The sequence below is a fragment of the Monocercomonoides exilis genome (assembly GCF_001643675.1).
Source record: "Monocercomonoides exilis strain PA203 chromosome Unknown scaffold1-2713096, whole genome shotgun sequence".
NCBI classification, from domain to species: domain Eukaryota; phylum Preaxostyla; order Oxymonadida; family Polymastigidae; genus Monocercomonoides; species Monocercomonoides exilis.
Window position 1 is genome coordinate 1,360,679 of NW_027150546.1, and position 17,976 is coordinate 1,378,654.

At 34.7% G+C, this 17,976-nt stretch overlaps 3 protein-coding genes across 3 annotated transcripts; 2 read left to right on the top strand and 1 right to left on the bottom strand.

Moving 5' to 3' along the window:
- Positions 1-1,924: 1,924 nt before the first annotated feature.
- On the top strand, positions 1,925-9,679 carry MONOS_2708 (uncharacterized protein; the record flags this gene model as incomplete). Its single annotated transcript, XM_067872648.1, has 1 exon — positions 1,925-9,679. The coding sequence occupies one exon, from the start codon at positions 1,925-1,927 to the stop codon at positions 9,677-9,679; it is 7,755 nt and encodes a 2,584-aa protein (XP_067736366.1).
- Positions 9,680-11,951: 2,272 nt separating this feature from the next.
- On the top strand, positions 11,952-14,345 carry MONOS_2707 (uncharacterized protein). The gene is made up of 4 exons (XM_067872647.1): positions 11,952-12,028; positions 12,165-12,192; positions 12,254-12,753; positions 12,834-14,345. Exons 1-4 carry the CDS (start codon positions 12,026-12,028, stop codon positions 13,590-13,592), a joined length of 1,290 nt encoding a protein of 429 aa, XP_067736367.1. The 5' UTR covers positions 11,952-12,025; the 3' UTR covers positions 13,593-14,345.
- A 1,771-nt stretch (positions 14,346-16,116) lies between these two features.
- MONOS_2706 (uncharacterized protein) lies at positions 16,117-17,544 on the bottom strand (the record flags this gene model as incomplete). Its single annotated transcript, XM_067872646.1, has 3 exons — positions 16,117-16,872; positions 16,931-17,424; positions 17,490-17,544. 3 exons carry the CDS (start codon positions 17,542-17,544, stop codon positions 16,117-16,119), a joined length of 1,305 nt encoding a protein of 434 aa, XP_067736368.1.
- Positions 17,545-17,976: the final 432 nt, after the last annotated feature.

A 17,976-nucleotide genomic window follows, 5' to 3' on the forward strand; every position in this document is an offset into this window, starting at 1 on the left:
TGAATTCTCAAATAAGAAAAAATCATTCATTTTGATTGAAAATAGTTTAATAAAAGTCAATTTAAAAAGAAAATGAATTCATTTTCATGTAAATAGTTGATGGTTTTCAAAATTTCACCAAAGAAACTTAAAAATTATTGGAAAAAAATACTTGTCTTTTATTATTTGATAAACATGATTGAAAATTTACTGCAGTCTGAACCGGATATAATCACATCGGTTTTTGCACAACTTTTTGTAACTATATCCGATTGTGATTATACACGATAATGCTCAACACAGAAAAAAATTTATATTAATTTTTAAAATAATAAATTTTGAGTCGATTTTTTTATTCTTGGAAATTCTTAACAAACACTCGTTTTTCAGCATCAACAACAATTATTATCATAAATACACATAATTCTGACTTATATGAGCACATTTTTGAAAAAGCGAAAAATTGAAAATTCTGATCAAAAAATCGATTTTTCAATGAAAAATCCACCCATAATGAAACAAAATGTGATTAAATGTTTTCTCACCTGTGATTATATGCGATTGAAAATGAATGAAATATAGGTCTGAAATGTCGGTGCATCGAAAAATGTGACAAAATACGAAAGTGATAATATTCGACGTGATAATATCCGGTTTTGACTGTATTTCCTTCAGGTTATTCAAATGAATGATATATTTGCAATTAATTTATCATTCGAGTAATGTTTTTTGATATTGAAAAAAACTTCAAAAAACTGATTAATTTGTAATTTCAATTATAAAACAATTTTCTTTGAGATATGGGAGATTATTTTTGAAATCATATTTTTTCACTCGAATATTTCGGTTCCAAAATTTCCCTTGAATATCATTAAAATAACACTGAAAAGAGAAATGGATTATTAAAGATATCATCGTTTTTGATTCAGATAAAACATTTGTCTTAGATATATTTCTGATAATTTTTTACATTTTTATGCAAAATCTCTTCCCGGTAACAAACAACCTTCGAAAAATAAACACTCCGAATAAAGTTATGTTTTCAAAAATAATCACCCATATAATATTTGTGTGGGAGAAAAATAACTTGGAATTTTCTGAAATCCATCCTTAAGATAAATTGAAATTTTTATTTTAATGAATTTCGAATTTGTTTTATTTATTTTTTGAAAATGAATTATTGCTCTTCGAATTAGAATTATTTTTAGTGCATAACATGCAACTTATAGAATTTCAACAGGAGGCTTTTCTTACACCATTTCCCACCTATTTGAAACAGGTTATCCATTGAAATGAATATTTTCAGGTATTGTTTAATATCTTTTTCACTAAAATATACTCAAAAAATCTACACAATGTGGGTTTTCTATTGTTCATTTTGATTTAAAGATAAAAAAATGGTTTTAAGAATAACATAACACTGTTCAGGTTAAATTTTTATGCGTTTCTGACTATATTTCAAATGCGTTGTTTTATTTTTTTGAAAACATTGATTCAACATATCGAGACATTCCAACATTCTCATCAACTTTACCGAAAGATGCCACTACCCCCAGGAGTTTTTTTTTCTTGTTTTCTTATGCTCAATTTTATATCAAAACAATGAAAGGCTTCAATCAAGTTAAAAACCTTCAAGAGTGTTGTTTTTTTGAATCTTCTTTTTGGTTAACATTGCAAATAGTTACAGGGTTTATCACTTACAATTAGTCACCTGTTGCATTTATCAATAATTATCTAATTTTGAATTCATTTCCCCACCCCATCTTCTTTCAGAACTTTAATTAATGGTGGAAATCATAACATTTCCATTTATGAAAAACGAATGTTGAAATCAAAAAACTCATCGATTTTCGTTTAGCTTTCAATAAAAATAAATAACAATAATGCTAAGTTTGATCAATTTAAAAACATTAAATCTATCAGATCAAATTGATTTTTATTTCAGATGAACATGCATTTGTTTCTTTTGGCATTTCTTTTCCTGACAAAAGCGTTGAATGGACAAGACAAAATTGGAATTGCCACATTGAAAAAGCACAATGATTGGAAAACTTTTATTTCTCACAATTATCATTATTATCCTTATAGAGTTGTGAAAGAAGATAAGCTTTATTCCTCAAATAACAATATTTGTTCCTTGTTTGAACAGAGAAATATTTTTGTAAAGAAAGTTTTGCATTCAGGAATTTCTTCAGTAATTGGCACATTTTTCACATTTGCCAATTCTTCAGTTGGACTGAAAAGTATAGTATTTGAATATACGTTGTCGCCATCAATGCGAATTTCTGACAAATCAGCCACTTTGATTGATTCATGCATTTTCCACCAAAAATCTGCTTCTCCCTTTGTTTTGCAAAGTGGGTCAATCAGCATGGTGAATTTGAGTTTGATCCCCCAAAAGAGTCTTAACCCATCCAGTCTCATATTTTCATCTGATGATTCCAATTCAGCCATTTTGAGCAATTCCATCATCACAGACCTGGCTGTTTCAGCTTCAGACAATTTCCTGTTATCAGGAAAGAGCAAAAGTGAACAGATCATTAATTGTGCCTTCAGGAACATGTCTGTGAAATATGCCGCGAATAGCGATCATTTTGTGGAACATTCATGTTATCGAAGTTCAATGGAGAACTGCCTCATTTATTCGTGTGTGAATGTCTTTGAAGGAGGGATCTCGAGTGGATCATATTCTTCTCAGGAATTCATCTGCAAAAACACAACAATAAACTTCGGGAAAAGAGAAATGAATGCTCTTCAGAAAAAGGGACAAATTAATTCAACGGAAAGCCAATCCTTTTCATTGTGTGAATGGGAAGATTGTACAGCACCGCAAGGAGGTGCTCTATATGTTCATGACAACGCAAGTGCCATTCTCACTGTTGAGAATTCTTCATTCACAAGATGCAGTGCTTCATCAACAAGAGGAGGAGGAATTTACGCTTTGAAAATTGCAGAATGCATTGTTCTTCATTCCTCATTTGCTCAATGTTCAGCAGCCGCAACAACAAATCAGGGAGGCGGGGGTATTCAGTTTGAAACAATATTTACACAGCCAATGGTTGACAATTGCTTTTTCAGAAACTGCTCATCTGGAAATGATGGAGGAGCAATTGAACTTCTTTCACCTGAAACCCAATTGCAAAAGAAATGCGTCGTTAATTCCTTTTTCATAAACTGCCAATGTAATGGATCGACAGATGGCACGGGAGGTGCAATGGAGAATTACAAATGCATAGCTCAAGTTATTATCTCGAATTGTTTGTTTTGCAATTGCTATTCAATGTGTGGAGGAGGCGCAGTGAGCCAACAAATTAATGATAAAAATAAAGGAATTTTGCTGTATTATTGTTTTTTCCACAACAATACATGTGTTGCAGGAGGGCATGATGTTGCTCTCCATGATTCTACTGAAAACAACATTGATCCAAGTTGTCACACAACAAGGAAAACAACAAATATTGTGAGTACTAACTACTACACAGTTATGGATAAAAGCGAATGGCTTCGTAACGAAGGTGGAAGAGTGAGATATGTCTCATCGGAACAAATATGGCCGAATGCCAAAGATGCATTTGCATGTGGAATAAATGAATCTCATCCATGCGGCACTATCAGCCATTGCTTGACTCAACTTATTCCAGGATATGTGACCGAAATCGAAGTTTTTTCAGGAATTATTTTCGAAACAAATAGTTTTGATTGTGGAGTCAACACTTTTACTGTTTATGGTCAAAGCAATATGAGCACAGCAATCCATACAGAATTTGAAACATCTGGGTTGTCTCTGTTTTCAGTCTCAACAGGCACATTGACTGTCAGGGACTTTGTTCTTGTGCATGACTCGGCTCATCCGAATAACCGTGGGTCAAGGCTGTTTGAGATAAGTGGAGCAGGAGAAATGAGGATCAACAGACTGAACATATCTTTTGGGAGCGGACAATCAGCAGAAACAGCTTTTTCGACAGAACTGATAAATGTCCAGAATGGGATGTTGCAGATGGAACATGTGAACTGGGCAAAGACGATTTCCACAAATTCACTGTTTTCGCTTTCTTCAACAAATGAGATTTCAATGACACTTTCAGAATGTGCCTTTGATGGGATTGAGAGAACAACGAGCGGAGCAGCAGTGATGTCGTTTTCGAATAACAAGGCAAACATTGTTGTGAATTCGAGCACTTTTGAAGGATGTGGAAGCACAACATCAGAAAATGGAGGATCGATGATGCTGTGTGTTGGGAATGGAAATGAAGTGAAAGTGAAAGGTGGATCTTTTGGGGAATGCTTTTGCTCAGCAACAGATGGACTTGGGGGAGGAATTCTTCTTCGATTGTTGACTGAAAACCCAGATTTCCAGATTTCTTCCTCATTTGGATCAAACACAGCCAAATGTGGGAATGATATCTTTCTAATTTCACCAAATCTGGAAAAAACAGCAAAATCAGAAAACATCACATGTGTGACAGCCTCTTTGGATTCTGTTGAGAAGGTGAGAGGATATGACAATGGAAATACAACTTTGGCTATCCCTCTGTGCATCTATCTCCTCCCTATTCCAGAAGAAATATATGTGAGCAATTCTGAGGCATCCAATCACTCACATTGCGGAATTGTCCAATTCCCATGTTTGACAATGAAGCACTCCCTCGCACGGTTGACAGGAGAAAAGAAAGTTGTTGTGAATGGAATGATTATGATGAGTGATGAATTGGCCTTGAAAGAAAAGAAACATGAAATCCGAGGAAATGATGATGAAAGTGGTTGGACAGTCTCTGATTCAAGTGAGACATCCAATTCAGCGATGATTTCAGCAAATGTTGAAACAGAATTAACAAAACTCATCTTTTCTTTTCCATCTTCCCTTCCTCTTCACTCCACTTTCATTTCTTCTTCATCATCATCAATGACTCTGTCTCAATGTTCGCTTTCTCTTCAAAATCCATCATCAGAATTGACATTTCTGTTCTTGTCTGTTGAGTCAGGGATCCTGATAATCGACAAATTCTCAGCTTCATCGGTTGATTTGAGGAGAAATCCGCTGATTTCATTGTCTGGAAGCGGAACAAATACCGAGTCAATGAGCACTCTGTGGTTGAACATGACGAACAGCAATTTCACAAAAATCAAAAGAACTGCTGGAAATGGAGGGTGTGTGAGCATTGACAATAGCAATGATGAAAATACAAATACACAAATAAATATTGAAGAATGTGTTTTTGATGGATGTTCTGTGGTGGATGATGGAAGCAGAGGAGGGGCTGTTAATGTTCAGTTGAAGTGGAATATTCAAATGAGTATTATTTCATGCACATTCACAGGATGCACAGCACCAGCTGGAGAAGAGAAGATTGGCTTTGGGGGAGGAATGGCGCTGAAGCTGATTGATGATGATTCTTCATTTGTGATTTCATCCCCTGTTTTTGATTTCGAAAAACCTAATGCTGCGACATATGGAAATGACCTGTTTGTTGAATCATCGAATCTGACAAAGAGCATTACAAACACCTCTCTTCCATTTGTATCTGGGCATCTGGCAGATATTTCATTGAATTCTTTGAGTGGCTTTGACGGAAATGATTCAACGAATGCCATTCCATTGATCTATTTTTGGCGAACATTTGGCTCAGAGATAGTTGTCAGTGATGATGGAAAAGATGTGTGCATTTGTGGTCTTTCAGATTATCCTTGTCTGTCAATAGATCATTCATATTCGAGATTGCCTGACGAAAATGAAAGGAGAATAAACATCATTGGAAAGGCGATTCTGAAGAAAAGCGTAAAACTCAGTGATACTTCAATCAAATCAGACGACGAAGAAATGCGCACTTTGGTATCTGCTTCATCTCTAAAAGGAGCAGAAGGAGCAGCAATGAAGATTTGTGGCATAACCAATTTCGAGCTGATCAAGTTTGTGATTCCTTCTTCATTCATGAGTGGAGTGAATGTTTTGATACATGTTGGCTCAAACGAAGGTTTGTTGACTGTGAAAGATTGTTCGTTCACAAAAAATGAAGAAAGCAGAGAAGACATAATCAACTTTGGGCTGATCAAGGCAGAAGGAGGGACAGTTGTGTTGGAATTGGTGACGATGCAATTGTTGAGCTTTTCGCAGGATGTTATTTCTGTGCTGTCAACAACAGTGCTGAATGTGAAAAATCTGACGATGAAGAATATCGAGTTGGAGGGAGCAAGTGGATTGAGCATATCAAAGAGTTCAAGAAGAGAGACAAATGAAGAGGAACAAGATATTGTTATTGAGTGGAGTTTGTTTGAAGAAGTCATCCAGAACACAACAGAAAACATCTCGATTATTCGAAATGAAAATGATGAGCCATTGAAAATAGTGATTCGGAACACAACGATGAAGAGATGCGGAGGGTTGAAGTGTGGAAATGGAGGAGGGATGTTTTGTGAGTTGAATGAGGGAGGAAGTTTTGAGTGCTCATTTTGCACCATTTCTGAGTGCTTCTGCTCCACCACAGGAAGAGGTGGGTGGCTGTTTCTGGAATGCACCTCGACAGCTGATAAGCCACTGAATTTTGTGCTGTCGAATATCACGTTCAGAGACAACTCTGCATTGAGAGGGAGAGATGTGTATGTTCGATGCCACTCAATAGATACACAAATTGTTGATGAGCAGTTCTTGCTGGATTTCAGAGCACCATTTGTGAAAGAGCTGGCAATGTGGGGATGCACAACAGACTCCTTTGTTGGAGAAGAAGATCTTCTGCTGAGAGTCGTGAAATACCAGAGCGAGACGATATTTGTGTCTTCTGTTGAAGGCAATTACACAAACAGCAAGCAATGTGGAGAGTTCAATATGCCTTGTGAGTCGTTGAATCAGGGAGTGCAACACATTATTCCATCATCATATTCTCAGCTGTTGGTATCAGAGGAAACAGTCATGAATGGGGAATGCGAAGCAAAGGATATGAATATCCACTCGTTGCAATTTCCTTCAACTGCTTTTGTTCATCTAAACTCAACAATTAATATCAACGAGGGAAATCTCATCACAACATCAGAGAATGTTCGGATTGAGAGATTGAAATTCAACTTTGGTCAGTTATTTTCATATTCAGGCATTTCAATCATTCACGAAGCAAATGGTCATCTTTCTCTTTCATTTGTTGATTTCTCTTCGATTGGCCAATCAGAAAACATAGGAGCAGTCGTTCTGAATTCAACATTGTTGAGCATTGAAAGTGGAATTCTTCATGTTGACAACTGCTCAATATCAATGCTTTCATTCAAGAAGCCTTCATTTTTGTTAAATGGAGATGAGGTTTCAATCACAAATATGAAACTGGAACAAATTGAATCAACAACAGTTGTGTTTGAGATTGGACAATGTGGAAGTGTTGTATTTAATGGAGTGTCTGCAGATGGAGTAAAATTGTCTGAAGGTTGCATTATTCATACTAGCGATTCATCTTCGAATTCAATTTCAATTGGAATCTCTTCATTCAACAACTGTTCGAGGAATTCAAAAGGAGCTTCTGTCCTTTCAGTTTCTTCAACTTCTGCTCAAATAAATCTTTTCAATTGCTCTTGCTTTGATTGCAATTTTCTCTCTGATAAAGGAAGTATTGTTGAGTTGCATAATACAAATGATATTTCGATGCAAATGTGTGAATTTGAAGGAATTCTTTCAAAAGAAAGTGAAAATGAGAGAAATAATAACTTTGAAGAAATATGCAAATGGAATGGATCACTTGTTCATTCATCAAATTCTTCATTGATGATGAAGGATGTGATTATTTCGAATTCGTCGTCAGGTGGATTGTCAGTGTCTGCTGGAGATGTGACAATTGAGAAAGGAGAGTTCATTGACAACAATCCATTCATCGAAAAATATCCCTCTCTTCGTCGAAACATAATTTGTTCAGATTCTGCATCACTGACCATTTCGAGTTTGAAAGGGGGAGATGGAGTAAAGGATAATTCTTCATTTTGGATTTTGAATGAAGGATGTGATTTGAGAGGGATAGCAGGAGAAAGGTCATCTCCATTTTTCATTCCCAAACTGGAAGATGCTTCAGTGAATGAGAATGACAGAGATATTATTTTAAAATTCAAGGGATCCCTTTTTATGCCATGTGATTTGTCATTCAAACTTGTGTTTAAAACAGGGGATGTGGAGTTGGTTGAGACTTATCAGTTTGAGGAAGACAGTTTTGTATCAGAAACAGAAGTGATTGGAAGAATTCCATCAGAAAATATATCAAAGGTTGCAGATGAAACAGAGGTGTCAGTGATGATATTGTGTGGAAAGCAATTGGCTGCAACTTCTCCACAGATACTGAAGAACAAAACCGAATCAAAGACTGGAAATGATAAAGTTGTGGAAAGAGGAAAAGAAGGAAAACCTTATTGGTTGTTGATTGTGATTGTGCTTGTTGTGATATTATTGATTGTTCTAATTATATCAATTATTTCAACAGTTAGATGGAGAAAAGCAAAGAATGAAGCAGAAGATCTGAGAGAGATAGTGAACGATAACATCAGAAAAGATCCGAAGGCATTTGAAATGGTGACAATGGAGATGTCACCTGAGGTGCAGTGGAGAAGAGCAGAGAAAGAGGCAGAGAAGAAGAATGAGGATCGGGTAAAGAAGAGGGTGTATGAGAAAAGCTTGGGACATTCTGAGTCATCAGAGCATTTGTTGAGTGAGAGCGGATCGACAGAATACATCTTGGGGAAAGATTCAGATAAGATCCCTGATTGGGTGTTGGAAAAGGAGGAGGAAGAGGTGAGAAAGAGATCTCCTTCACCTTCCATTTCATCCACTTCAACCACTTCAACGACTGATTCAAATTCAACATTTGTTCGGGGTGAGGATCTGTGCCCAACCACATCATCAATGTCGAATCTGGTGGATGCAATGGCCTGTTCATCTCCACATGAGAAGTTGATTGTTGATCTGAGGGATTCATTGTTCATGCTTCTTCATGGAAGCAACAAGACAAAGGAGATGCCGATTGGCTCCTTGAAGGAGAGAGAACATACAGCTGCTCAGATCCTGTTCTGGGTGGCAAATCTCGCACTCCACTCGTTTGATGAGATGGAAAACAAGCTTCAGTCACTTGCGAATCTGAGCCCGCACATTGTGCTATTCTCTGAGCATATGGTTATCTGCATTGCAATGCATTCAGACTGCTCATCAGATGATTCCGATTCATCATCGATCTCTTCATTAACTGTTGTGACATCTGCCAGTGATGATAGCGAAGACTCTCTGCCCTCGTCAGCGTTTGAAGACGACGACGATATCAGAAAAGAGTGCTTGAGGTGGAAGGCACCAGAACTGTTGACCAACAAGAAGATGGGAGCAACAAAGGAATCAGTTGCATTCTCGATTGGGATGATGCTGTGGGAGTGTCTGACACTGGAGATCCCATTTGATGAGTATGAGAGTGAGGTGGCAGGCCAGAAGATTGTGAATGGTGAAAGACCAAATTTTGAAAGAATAAACACATCCTCAATGGAGAATATTGCCAAGTGCTGCTTGTTAGGAAGTGCCTCTCAGAGGATGACTTTGGTTTTGCTGAAGCGCGAGTTCATCCAGCGCTTCCCTCCAGGTGCTGCTTTACTGACAATGTCCGATGCTGTCGAATGCTATAGCGGTTGCTGTGGAGAAAGCGAACGCGCTAGAGATTCAGAAAGCAGAAGTGAGCAGGAAAATTTGAGTTTATTGTGAAAATGAATTATAATCATTTTGTTTTTTCGACCTCACATATCCGGTTGTACTTGTGAAGAAGGATTGCGATATAAATATTCATGTCTTTGTCTTTCTATCGAATCGTTTGAATTCTCAAACGGATGCTCGTCTGCACAGATATTAAGGTATTTGCCTCATTGAAGCAGCGGATATTAGTCAGCACTTGATCAGTTTCAGGAAAAAATTGATATTCTTTGATTTCCCCTTCATATAGTAGCTTTTCGTTATTGTTGAAAAATTGTTTTCTTCTTAAAGAAATGCGTTCAATAAATCAAGTTCAATAGGTACTTCGAGCAATTTGAATATGGATTAAAATCTGTTTTCTTTTTTTTAATTATCCTTTTTGTGAGATAGTTTATTGAATGTTTGAGTTGTCAGTATGCTCCATCATTTTCATATGATTTGCTATGAACGTGATAGTAGCTCTGCTGTTTTAAATGAACAATTGCTTGAAAATAAATGTAATCTGATGATTTCAATTAACCTATTCAGTATTTTTGTTTTTTCTTTGTAATCCCAGAAAGATATTGATGAAGCAGTTATTTTGTATTATTTATGAGGTAATTATTCTGAAAGAATGAGTTTTCAGTTAATTTCCGTGGCAATGCTTTTCTCCGAAAATTGTTGGATTTCCGCAGATTCAAATACTTCATAAAAGTTTTGGCATTGAAGTCATCACAATTTCATGATTTTCTTTTTTTGATCAATTTTTCCTTTGTGGCACTCATGTACAAAGGATAAACAAAGAATTGGCTTTATCCAAAAAATTTTTGATCTTTATTGTTTTTGATCTTGCCTTTTTCCTTGTTAATTGTTCAACCCGCATGTGTATATTCATGTAACTCCTTCATATTTGTATTTCAATGCTTTTATTCAAAATTCATTTAATTTTTCTCTGCAATCACAAAATTCTTGAAAAGGAACAAAAAATTTTTTTTCTATTTCATCATAGGTTGATGCTAGATCAGAATAATGAGATAAATATATTTCCACTGCAAATCAACGGACTTTGTTCGTATTTCCAAAATTTGAGTGTCAAAATATTCAATGTTGAACTTTTCCTTCAATTCAAAAAACCAACGAATAAATAACTCTAATAGCATCAAAAACAAACTGTAATCAGCCATTCGAAGCCTGAGACTTCGTGTATAAAGGTTGAAAAAATTCGAGCATTCTATCATTGGATAATGCAAAGTCCAAATTTTTATTTGTGTGATATTGGGTCAGTGACTTTTTTCAATTCGTTAAAAACAGATCTTCAATGCAAATTATTAACAAAAGTCAAATGAATAAATAATTCAAACAAAAATTGCAACAATTTCTGCAAAACAACTTCAAAAGCTTTTCTCTTAAAAAGAAATACGCTCTTCCATGAACAAGAACAAAACCTGATCAAAAGAAGGCTGGTCCTTTTCTCAGAAAAAAATAAAAACACTCCAAAACAATTAACAGCTCATGAGTTTTTCTCCCGATTATTGTTCAAATTATTTGTTATTGCTCAGAAAAGAGTAAAATTCTATTCATTCAAATTGCATCTCTGGTTTTTGTTCAAATCTTATTGAAGCATTGATGATGCTCCTCGTTTATTTCTGCAATCACAATTTGTGAAATTGTCAAAAACAATAAAGAATTTGAAAATTCAATTATCATATATGAAGAGAGAAAATTGGAAAAATAATTTTTCTAATCGTTTTTTGCAATTCTTTGTTTTATCGAAAAATAAAATGAATGAAGGATTTAACTTTTGATCAAGATAAAGATAAAGAAGCAAAAAACGAGGCGTTAAACGAGAAGTTATCGACGAAAAAAGTTTTCGACAAAGAAACAGAAACTTAATCCAATGATGTTTAGGATGAGTTGGATTGCGCTGAAGGAAAAAATTGACAAATTTTGTATTTTCTACAATCAGCGTATCCAAAATCAGAAAAGAAATCGATGAATAAAGAACCAACTCAATGATGAAAATTTTTGTTCAATTGCTTTCGATGATGATTTGCTTAAAGTCACCCACATATCCTCAATGAAAAGTCGAGAATCCAAATAATATTTTATAACTATTTCTTATTTGTCATCTTTCATTTTGAAATCATTCGATATTTATTTTCAAAAAAATTTTTTTTAAATTTTTTTCAGTGAAAATAAATGAAAATATATACTTTAAATACAATGATAGTACATATATGATAGTTATTAATTACTCAATTGAAAAACTTCGAAAGATTGAAATACTCAAATGATCAAGACATCCCTTATAATAATTTTAGCTATTTGATGAATCTTTGCTTTTCTCCATATTTTCTTGCCTAAAAGCCAATACAAGAAAGAATGGTATGAGTAATAAATCTTGCGCATCTGCCATCAGTTTTTGAATTTCAACCTTTCCTTCTCTTTTTTATTCCTTATTTTTTCAATGAATGGATTATAATAAACTTTTTTTGTTCACATTGCTTTCATGAAAATATAGGAGATGATAGATGCTGAACAGGTTTTTGGTGCGTGCTTTTGATTTATTCAAGGGATTGAAACTGCTTTTTATTTTTTGATTTTTTAAAGAAATGTTTCCCGACCTGGATTTTGCCGAAGAAGATCGAAGATTGCTGAAAGAAGAAATGAATGGAATGCTAAATGATATGGACAAAGAAGAATTGAAGCAATTTTTCTCGAAAGAAGAATTTGATGAAAATTACAAATTGATTGAATTAAACAAATATCCTTTTGAAAAAGCCCTTATGTTGCTGAAGCATATTGGACATAAAAATGCGAAAAAACCAACAAAGCGCCAATTTTTTACAAACGCTTTTTTGAAGAAAAGATTTGGAAGAGTAATTCTGGAAGAGGGAAAGAAAAAGGAAGAAAAGGATGAGAAACTGTTGATTGATCTTTGTGAATGTTGCTTATTTTGGTGTGAAAGATTTGATCCAACCATCGATGGTTTACTGGTAATTTGCGTGCCTTGCCTTCTGAAAGTTGCGTTAAACAAGGAGGAAAGCAAAGAAGCGCAAAAAGAAATTGAATATGCTTTACTGGCTTTGAGTGGCTTTTGCGAAGAACCTGTATGAACGTCTTTCTTCATTCTCTATAATGTGCATCAGTTTATTTATTTATTTTTTTCATTTGCTGCTCGGAATGATAGAAAATGCCAGAAGAATTGTATTCGAATGAAATCAAAGAGATTATTCAACACCATCAAAAGCATCACAATCTTACGCGACTTGCCTATCAGTCTGCTTGGCAGTTTTTGTATTGTCGAAAATTCGATAAACGAGAAACGGAAGAGGCAATAATGAACGAGCTGCATTTTGTGAGAGAAGCAATAAGTGAGTTGGAAGAGCTGATGGGATGCATTGATTGGAAGAGCAAAGAAGAAGATGGAAGAGGAAAAGAAAGAGAAGAAGTGATCACTTTGATTAGGTGGCTCCAAACACTTGAGTCCCTTTTTTTGTGCAGATCGTGGAATGAAGAGCATGCCGAGCTTATCAGAAGTGTTGCGAGAGTGTATCTGGCATCAAAGGATAGTCACAGAGATGTAAGCTATTGGTGTATTGATTCGTTTAGATGTTCAGCATATAACAGAGCTGTGAATATTAATGAACTGCTGAAAAATGGAGCTATTGAGCTTGTTTTATCGGAAATGAACTGTTTGCACGATGAATATTCAACGATTAATAGTTGCGAGCCATTTATTAGAAATCTTTGCGAAAGATTAAATGAGAAGATGGAAGGTGAAAGCGATGAAAAGAAAAGAAAAGAGACGAAAAAAAAAGTACTCGAAAATTTAGAGGAGGATGGATATGAGGATTGCATTATCATGTTGCGTCATTACAAAACAAAGGGGATATTAGGTGAATATTGTATGTTTTTTAAAATTGAAAACTATTTTCTTTGTTGCTGAATCGCATGATTATTTCATTCGCTTCATTTTTTATTTTAACAAATTCTTTTCATTTGACTTTATGTTAGCCATTTGTTAACTTTTTTCTTTTTAAGCGAATTTGCATCATTATTTTTCTCAATGCAACTTCGCTTGCTGTTTCATTGGGCTTTTAAGTTTTTATGTTCGAATAGTTGAGTTTGGCTAAAGTTTAATTTTTCTTTGTTTTCTTTTTTTTTTCCTTCTCCATCTTTTTCATCTGCCTTTTAATCATAAATCGAATGTGTTACAAAATTACCTCCATTATTCCTTTTTCTTGTTTATTGTTGTTTATTTTTCTTGGAGATGTCTTGGCATTTGCCCTTTCAATTTTGTTGTTTGTTAATAATTTATATATTTCATTTCTGCTAAAAGAGTTTTGTTGGAAGATGAATCAATGTTATTATTTGTCAATTTCATTTTTTTGTCTTTTTCCTCCCTATGAACTGCACTACAAGAATTATACAAAAATTATTCACTCACAAATTGGAAAATGTTTCTCGCTTTCAAATCTTTTTCTGAATCATAGTCAAAGAAATATGCACATTGATTAAACAGCTTTTCAAATTCTCATAATATTCCTTCTGGTTTCACATTTATTTAACACTTTTCATCATTCTGTTCATTTAACAAAATTTTTTAATTTGTAATTTTTGCTTTTTCAAGAAAAATTTATCACTTCAACAATATACTCGCAAACATCCACTTTATCATGGAAAATAAAATGATTGAAACAGAAATGAAAATCAAAGCACAGATTCTTTTTCAAGAGATATTTTCCCCCTCTGAATTGATAAATAGATAGAATACAATTTTCTGCTTTTTCAAATCTGGAATGCCTCCAGATTCATCTGCTTCAGCTTCCGCTCTGCTTCCATCTGCCTTTTAAACAGCTTTGTGGATGCTATCTCGTTGACTGAATGACTCTGCACAGAGATAGAGAAGTGGAGAAGGTGGGTGAAGTCTTCCAAGCATTACAGAAGATGGTTGGCTGAGGACTGTCCCATAGAGTCTGACAGGAGCGCAGTCATCTCTTCATCTTCTGTCCCCGCCAAACACAATTTCTTTATCAATGTTCAATGTGCTCTATCTGTTCTGCTTGCATCCTCTTTAACTTTCTTCCACCTCTTTGAATGCTGCATTTGATAAAAGGGAAATTTTTCCTTTTAGTCCAAATATATTCAGCAACGAGATAACTTCCCTTCTTCTGAATCTATCCAGTCTTTCTACTTCAAATAAAACCCATCAGCATCAACAACATGATAGTTATTGTTGTTGTTGTCATCATCAACAACGTCATTCAACACAAGCCTTTTATCCTGCTCCCCATTCAGCATCTTCTTCTTCACTTGCCCCATCGTCTTCGCTTGCTTCTCAACCTCCTTCCAGTTCCACTCATCCTCCTCACTCATCAGTTGCTTCGTGCGCTTCAGCGGAATCAGCAGCAGAGAAGATGGCTCATCGAAGCCTTTTTATTCTGCCATATCTCCTTTGCCGTCAACCGTAATGCATGCATTTGCTTTCATTCTTTCGCATTCAAATGGATTTGAAGCAGAATTTGAGTTGATGGAAAGGAGGAGGAAGATGAAGAAGGAAAAAGAAGAAGAGGAAGAAGAAGAAAGAGGAGGAGAAGAAGGAAAAGAAGGAAAAGAAGGAAAAGAAGGAAAAGAAGGAAAAGAAGGAAAAGAAGGAAAAGAAGGAAAAGAAGGAAAAGAAGGAAAAGAAGGAAAAGAAGGAAAAGAAGGAAAAGAAGGAAAAGAAGGAAAAGAAGGAAAAGAAGGAAAAGAAGGAAAAGAAGGAAAAGAAGGAAAAGAAGGAAAAGAAGGAAAAGAAGGAAAAGAAGGAAAAGAAGGAAAAGAAGGAAAAGAAGGAAAAGAAGGAAAAGAAGGAAAAGAAGGAAAAGAAGGAAAAGAAGGAAAAGAAGGAAAAGAAGGAAAAGAAGGAAAAGAAGGAAAAGAAGGAAAAGAAGGAAAAGAAGGAAAAGAAGGAAAAGAAGGAAAAGAAGGAAAAGAAGGAAAAGAAGGAAAAGAAGATACATAAACAATTGGTGATTGAAGCAATGGTGAATGAGAAGATGAATTAAAGGCGAAGAAGGCGAAGAAGGCGAAGAAGGCGAAGAAGGCGAAGAAGAAGAAGGCGAAGAAGGCGAAGAAGAAGAAGGCGAAGAAGAAGAAGAAGAAGAAGGCGAAGAAGAAGAAGAAGAAGAAGAAGAAGAAGAAGAAGAAGAAGAAGAAGACGAAGACGAAGAAGAAGTGTATAACAATGATAAGAAAACTGACTGAAATGAATGAAGAATGTATTATTTGAGACTAATATGACTCGAATAAGCTGGTGCCATCTATTTTGAAAAGAATCTCTTTTCTTTTCTTTTTCGTTTGTTCATTTTTAGTCATCTGCTTCTTCTTTTACTACTGATTTCGTTCCATCTCATTTTGCTTTCTGTCTTTCTGCTGTGGTAATGCAACAAATGATTTATTCTGAAATAAAATAAAATAAAATACCTTCTTCACAAAAGTATAAAATCTCTCTCCCACTTTTCTCCAGGATAATACAACGAAAAATGTTCAACAAACAAGAAATGTTCTAACCCGATGATGTAATCATCAAATCCTTCTTCTTCGATCTTGTCATATATTTTTCTTTTCAACTCCTTTCTTTTCGTTTCTTCCATTTCATCTTTTTTCTCTTCTTGCAATCTTTTGGAAAGCTTCAAAAAGAATTCAGGACAACAATATGTCCAATAATTCAATGATTGCTGTGAGATCTCCTCCAAAACAGCATCAACAGCTCCTCCTTTCAACAAGTCATCAATTTCCACATTTCTATTTTCTGCTGCACATCGAAGTGAATCGAGACATCCATTGCAAATATCTTTGTGATTGTCCCTTGATGCTCGAATCATTTGAACAAGGCTGGCTATTAGCTTTGCAAGTTCTTCATTCCGCAATGTGCATGAGAAAAAGTAATCATAAATTGCACCGAACCATCTCTCGATAACAAGCACTTCTTTCGTTTCTTTTTCTTTTTTATCATCTTTTCTCTTCCAGTCCACACTCTTTGAGAGCTCTTCCAGTTCTTTTGCTGCCTCTTTCGCAAAATGCAATTCATTCACCATAATTCCTTCCAAACTATTTTCAAAGTTCAGTCTGCAAATCATATACTTCCAAGCCGACTGATGCGCAAGCGGTGTTAGATTTCGATGTATTTGGTGATATTTGATGATATCTTTTATTTCATTCAAATTCAGATCTTTTTCAAAATTCTAATAAAAAAGGAAAAAAATCCAATTCCATTAAAAAATGAAATAGAAATGTTGATACTTGCCAAAATCCTGTGCAACTCAAAGCCAGCAAAGCCATTTCCACTTCCTTGAGAACTTCTTCGCTTTCTTCTTTGACCGATGCAGCATTCAGTAGGAAAGGCTTGCAAATACAAAAAAATCCCGGAGAGGGCTTGCAGCTTAGTAAAACATAGCATCCGCAAATGTTAGCCCACAGCTTTTCGTTTTTTCCTCCTTTTTTGTTATTTTCTTCAAGAATTATCTTTTCAAATATTTTCTTCAATGAAGAGCCATCAAAGCCACATTTACAAGATCCTTTCAACACTTTGAAATATCCCATGTGCTTCAATAGAAGCAATGCATTGCTCAAAGACAATTTTTGTTCTTCAATCATTTCTGCTATCTTGTCAAACATTTCTGTTTTGCTAATTGTTTCAAATTCACCTTTGCTCATCTCATCAATAAGTCCATTCATTTCTTCGATTTTTTGTTTCTGTTCATTCTCGTTGCAGCCTCCAAGTTTGTCAAACAGTTCTTCAAAAAAACATGAAAAGGATGAAAAATTGTTTATTTTTCAAATCAGTCATAAATGAACAAACTCAAAAACTTGCCCACAATGTTCATTTCTTGAATTCCTTCATCTCCAGCACTCATTCTATTTGTGATATATTCAGAAAACAATAAACACAACAATACTTCAAACAATGAAATTATCAGCAAAAACAAACTTCTTTTTTTTTCTGATTTTTTTAAAATGTTTTTGATTAAAAACCAATTACAAGGCTTTTTTTTAATAAAAAAATGTGCAATATGTAACAGCAACAAAACCAATGATTGTTTTGTCTTAGAGAAGAAAAACACACCTTTTGTTAATTTTTGATCAAACCAAAAGCTTATGAATCGGTAAAATGTTCTTTTTATTGAAATTGAAGTTCAAACTATCATATTTTTTGTATGAATGAATAAAACTTCATTTTAATCACAAATATGAATAACGACAGAAGAGAAAATGAAAACAAAATAAGATGATGAAAAAAACCTGCGTTTCTTTTTTGTGATTTGCAGCAGGGAAAAAAAAATAACAAT